This window comes from Lipotes vexillifer, unplaced genomic scaffold, assembly GCF_000442215.2.
Source record: "Lipotes vexillifer unplaced genomic scaffold, Lipotes_vexillifer_v1.1 scaffold276, whole genome shotgun sequence".
In the NCBI taxonomy this organism is placed as follows: domain Eukaryota; kingdom Metazoa; phylum Chordata; class Mammalia; order Artiodactyla; family Lipotidae; genus Lipotes; species Lipotes vexillifer.
The window spans coordinates 344608-350607 of NW_006782461.1; the positions used below are offsets into that span (position 1 = coordinate 344608).

Below are 6000 nucleotides of genomic sequence, written 5' to 3' on the forward strand. Positions count from 1 at the left end.
TTCCCAGGGTCTGCCTTATAGCTTCACAGTACACCCAACTCAGTCTTTCCTTGCCTTGTGTACAAATTCTCACCCCTCCTTGTTTCCTGTCACTAGTAACAGCAGTATTTCTTTTCTCTCCTAGCCAGGGAAAACAGTTGTAGGCCGATCGGATAGCACCAATTCCGAAGACAACTACGTGCCTATGAATCCAGGCTCCTCCACCCTGCTGGCTTTGGAGCGAGCAGGTGATAATTCCCAGAGTGTCTACATCCCCATGAGCCCGGGGCCCCATCACTTTGACCCACTTGGCTACCCCACCTCAGCCCTTCCTATGCACCGAGGCTCCAGCCGAGGGAGTGAGATCCAGCCACCCCCCGTCAACCGCAACCTCAAACCTGACCGGAAAGGTAAGTCCACTGTTTCCTCGTTCCATCTCTGGACAATGTTCAGGGACTGTTAGCATTCATTTAGGGATCAGGTGGATCCTAAACTTTTCTTGCAAGGGAGTGGCAGCCTCTGGCACCTAAACCAACCCAAACACACACACACACATACACACACACACTCTCTCTCTCTCTCTCACACACACACACACACACACTGTCTCTCACACACACACACACACACTTTATCACACACACACACACTCTCACTCACACACACACTTTCTCACACACACTCTCTCTCACACACACACACACACACACACACACACACACACACACACACCAGATTCATCCCAGTGGTCTGGCACCCTAGGGACTGGCTCTTGAGGAGCCTTGATGAGCAGAAAGAGTGCAGGAATCAGAAGGACAGGATGGATTCAGGTGCCAGCCCCGCCACCTGCTAACATGTGATTATAAACAAATCATCCTATGTCTCTGTGCCTTATTTCTCATCTGTGAAATGGGAAGTGTAAAACGTGCCTCCAAGAGACACTGAAGGACAGATAATATATCTAAAAGTGCTTCATAACGTATGAGATGTAATTCAAGGATGAGAATTTGTATTAGCTCTGGGGCTGGGCAAGGTAGAACTGACAGAGCAGTCCATGAAAAGATACACTGTGCTATAATAGAAAGGATTGAGCTTTCAAACCAGGTAGATGTGGGTTGGAATCCTTACCCAGCACTTCCTAGGTGTGTGACTTTGAGTAGATCATGTAAATTCTCTGAGCCTCCGTTTTCTTATCTGTGAAGTGGGGATAGTCATGCCTGCCTTCCGGGTTTGGTGAGAAGGAAAGCATCTAGGGCACTGACTCTGGTGCATGGCAGGTGTTCAGCAAAGTTAGCTCTGTGCCCTCTGCATTTACACCAGGAATAAGTGCTGCAGTGCAAGTGTCAGGTTCTGCAGGCCTGGATCAGTGGCAGGGATTCAAAGGGAGAAGCAGAGTCACTGGACAGACCTAAGCCCCCTTCGGGCTGGCCAACAGAGAGTGCAGATCTCAGCATTTGGACTGAAGCCTTCAGGACTTTGTGACGTTCACCTTCCTCCACTGAAGGCTCCACAGTCCTGGTGGGCAGGGGGCAGTCATGGTGGCCTTCTCTATGATGTTTCATATATCGTCTCTTGTTTTCATATGCAGTCACAAATCCAGGGAAAACAGTCTGTTGTCACACCCTGTGTCCCCACTTTAGGTTCCGAAAGTACGATTACCGTAGGAACGGTGCGAAGAATATAAAATTTGGAATCTGAAGACATGGCTTCAGGGCCTGTCAACATGGGCAGAGATTGTGTAACCTTGCTGAGAGCTTCAGTCTCCCCCTGAACAACTGGGATGAATAGGAGTGATTCATAAATGCACCTGTGTGTCACGTGTAAGTGTCCGTATGTGTGGCATTATCATCATTGGCTGATGACTCGACTTTCTGTTCCTGCCGCAGCAAAGCCAACACCACTTGACCTGAGAAACAATACCGTCATCGATGAGCTCCCCTTCAAGTCACCCATCACCAAGTCTTGGTCCAGGGCCATGTAAGTGTCTATTTGTGGACACGGGAACTTGGAACAGGGCCATCAGGTTGGTGAATGGAATGGGTCACTAGGCTGTGTGCCAGGAAAGCTGCGTCCTGCTGCTGATGGCTGTTGGTAGCTCAGGGCTTGGTTTTCTTCTTCTGTGAAGGGAGAAAAATTGTCCCCGCTCTGTATCCGATCTTAGTCTGATAATGGAGGGCAGAGAGGTCTGTCTGGGGGTGTGAGGGCCAGGGCCCGGCGGGAGGCTGGATGTTCCCCAGGGTTTACTCCCTGTCTTCTCCCCACAGCCACTCCTTCAACCCGGGATCCACCCAGTACTGCCGCCCCATCTCCACACAGAGCATCACCAGCACGGACTCGGGAGACAGCGAAGAGAACTACGTCCCTATGGTGAGTCCTCTGGGGTCCCCTGGAACCCACCTCTCACTCCCCCACTTCCCAGCTCCCTAATTCACCCCGGCCTCAGGGCACCCACATTATTTGTGACTTAGTTTGCTGCTGCAAATCTGTCTTGAGCACATACGTGTCGAGCACTGTGGGGTCATCGTCAGAGGCAAGGAAGACGTGGTCCCTGCCCTCAAGGAGGCTGCTCTCTTAAGGGGCAGAGAAGGCCTGCCTCTCGCACGACTGTAACACAGGTGGCATGGTCGGTGTCCCTGGAGAGGCGGCGCTGCAGGGACGCACCCTCAGGATGGGCGATCACACCAGACTAGGGAAAGGGGAAGCGCTGAGGTGGAGTGGCCGTGCAGACAGGAACATGGAGAATGATGGTCATTAACTCTGGGTGAAGGTGGAGTGGGCAGGCGTGGAGGTTGGACTGGAGTCAGATCATTGAAGGACCCCGAATGCTGTCTTGGGAAGTCTGCACTGGTCCTGCGGCAGGAGGGAGTTAGCAGGCCAAGTGGTTAGCTGGTGTTTCAGAATAGTCATCAGGGGCCTGTAGAGAAGAGCTAGAGCAGCCTTCAAAATTAACTTCCTTGTTCTATCCTGTTAAAATCTTTCAAAACTAAAAGATCTCTTCATTTCCTTAACCCGTTGTTCCCATGACCATGAGGAGGTATGGGAGTATAAGTGTCTATTGAGTGTGTGTTACCCCACTCAGCGCTGGGGAAGCGCACGTGTGCATCACTCGGTGTGGTGAAGGCCCTCACGGAGGGAATAAACACAGGGTTCTGCCCCCTGAGATTTCCCAGTGCAAAGGGAGTAGCTGCCCAGCACCTGGTAGTTGCTGCATAAATAGAACAAATCTACCAATCAATAAAGCAGCCAAAAAACAAAAAAAGAGCATAGGACTATTTATTGCATTTCTCATTAGAAGGTGTCTTCAGGAAAGTGCCAGACAAGTTGGTCTTGATGCCTGGATGAGATGGGACCGTGGAGCATGTCCTCTGAGAGCTGCTGAGGGACTGGGGCTTTGTGCCGCCTGGGGATGAGGCCCCTCTGTTGAGACCCCTGAGGAGCTGGGGCTGGAGGGACAGGCCGCTGCGGTGTGACAACCCCGCTCCGGGCCATGGGTGAGAGCCCCAGAGAAGCAGATCTGGTGCAACAGAAACCTTTCCAGGGTCCAGTGCAGTGCGTAAAGGACATGTGCTCCCTTCCTGGGGCCAGCAAGCAGGGGCTGGTCTGTCCGGGAGATCACAGGTGAGACGCGGCCTGATGCCCTGGAAGGGAGGCAGCGTGGCACAGCGGGGTAGTCATCCCTGCTCACCAGCTGTGCAGCCACGGGCAAGTCGCTTTACTTCTCCGAACCAGAGTTTTATCTTCGTTTTAAAAAATAAGAACAGTAATAATACCTACGTCACAGGATTGTTGTGAGGGCTTAGACAAGAACGTGAGAAGTCCCCGGCGCAGCGCAGGGCACAGAGTCGCACTCACTGAGCTAGTTAGTTGCCCTTACTCCCAGAGGTGTTTTCTTCCCCGTGGTGGGTTAATCTGTTTCCTAAACTAACTAACGGTCTTTCTCTCCTTTGTGATAGCAAAACCCAGTGTCTGCATCTCCCATTCCCAGTGGCACCAACAGTCCGGCCCCTAAGAAGAGCGCTGGCAGCGTGGATTATCTGGCCCTGGACTTCCAGCCGAGCTCCCCAAGTCCCCACCGCAAGGTGCCTGGGGCGGGCGGGCGGGGTCAGTCCGGGCTTTGGTGGCCCTGGGGCAGGGGTCCCGGAGGCCAGCTGCCTTCAGCGCAGGCCAGCGGCACTCTGCTCTGTGACTGGGCCGTGCCGTAGCCTGGGTCTCCGGGGGCTCACGCGCCCTCACTCTCAGCACACAGGTACCCTGAGCCCGTAGGACCGCATCCGTCAGCCCACCCCCCCTGTCGTGCGGATGGGCGAACGAATGCACACGGAGACACGAGCTGCTCGAGGTCACGTGTGAATCCACGACAGAGCCGAGACCCGGGGATCCTGTGTCCTGGTCCCGAGTTCTTCTTTGAGAACTCGCTGTCCAGGTGCAGCCTGCAGAAGGGCTTCCGGGCCCGGGAAAGGCCCCCCTCAGGAAGCACACTTAGCTGCCCAGTCCAGACAGCAGCCCCGGCACAGCGTCCCACACAGGGTGGCTGTGTGTGCTCACCGCGAGCCACACACAAAGCCCTGTGGCTGGTGCTTGTTGGCACCCGGCACAGTCCTTCCCCTGAACAAGTGGCCACAGGGAGGTGGGTAGAGGCGTAGGTGAAAGCCTGGAGCCATCCATCAGGCCAAGGAAGGGCCTGGGTCCCCCCAGGAGCTGGGACATCGGGACGGCAGGCAGGGGCTGTTGCATCAAACCGGAGGGAAGGTACGGTTTGGAGTTCAGGCCTTACAGGCCACTTTCAGAAAGAAAAGGCAGGTCAGAGAGGCAGCTATGTAGAGCCCCACCTCCTCTCCCGGGAAACGACTCAGGAAGAGCCGCCTGCCCGCTCCCCGCGTTACTGATAACTCACAGCCACTTCACTTCCCCGCTCTGTCCCCCAGCCATCCACGTCATCAGTCACTTCCGACGAGAAGGTGGACTACGTCCAAGTGGACAAGGAGAAGACCCAGGCCCTGCAGAGCACCATGCAGGAGTGGACAGACGTGCGGCAGTCCTCGGAGCCCTCCAAGGGGGCCAAGCTGTGACGCGCGGGCCACCGCCCCAGGGAGGGGCCGGGAGGCGGCGTCTCCAGGGCCGACGCCTCCCCGTCTGTCTCCCCCTTCTCTCCAGCGCGCCCTCCTGCCCACCCCCTCTCTACTCTGCCACTCTGGCCTTCAAAGCACTTGACATCAGGGACCCTGACCCCTTCCCCTGGGAGGTGAGGGCCTGATCGAGGCGCCTCCTCGGCTCACTCGGGGCCCACCTTTGATTTTTATCAGCAATGGCCATGCCTCTACCCACCTTAGTTAGAGCTATTGCCAAAAAGCATCCTTCAGCCTCTTCCTGCCCTTTAGACCCGAATACCTACCAGACGTGTGGAGGGAGGGGGCTGGGGCTCTGAGCCAGATTCCACACCTCACCTCTGGGCACAGCTCTCAGCCCCTGTCCCTCCCGCTACTGGCCTACCTCTCCCCCAGTCCGGGAAGAAGCCAAGTGGTCGCGCTGACCCAGGGAGCCAAGGACCAGCGGACCAAGGTGGACACAGACTTCTTCAGCCCTGTCTTTCTTGGCAGGGGAGCGGCAAGGCCACCAGAGGATGGAGGAGTCGAGGAGGAAGGTCAGAGGTGGTCTTGAGGGAGTTAGACCCCCAGATGCAGAAGGGCAGTGGGTACCTGCTGTGGTCCCCCATTTTCAGGCCAAGTGGCAGTGCAGCTGTTGCTGGGTGGGAGAGGCAGAAGGATGAGGACAGCAGGAGGGGAAGACTGAGGACGATGGGCAACCCAGAACAAGGAGCAGGAGATGGGGTGACAAAGACACTGCGGGGCCGGGCCCCCGGGACTGTGGGGCCACAGGCCCGGCTCTGCTGCTCTGGGACACAGCGTAGTCCTCTTCCCCGAGACCCCACCCAGCCAAGAGCGCCGCGCCCACGAGGCTCGGACTGTGCTGGGCGGTGCAGCGCGTGGGGTGGGAGCGCCGATGTGGGATGTGGTGGGGGGG

At 56.2% G+C, this 6000-nt stretch overlaps 1 protein-coding gene across 1 annotated transcript in view; it reads left to right on the forward strand.

Annotated features, from left to right (window-relative positions):
* Positions 1 to 5168, forward strand: part of GAB2 (GRB2 associated binding protein 2) — a 49510-nt gene extending 44342 nt beyond the window's left edge. Inside the window, exons 5-9 of the mRNA XM_007455293.1 lie at positions 125 to 389; positions 1866 to 1956; positions 2244 to 2346; positions 3933 to 4058; positions 4905 to 5168. Of these exons, the coding sequence (XP_007455355.1) occupies positions 125 to 389; positions 1866 to 1956; positions 2244 to 2346; positions 3933 to 4058; positions 4905 to 5048 (729 nt within the window). The 3' untranslated portion in view covers positions 5049 to 5168. The remainder of the gene's footprint in view (positions 1 to 124; positions 390 to 1865; positions 1957 to 2243; positions 2347 to 3932; positions 4059 to 4904) is intronic.
* The last annotated feature ends 832 nt before the right edge of the window (positions 5169 to 6000 follow it).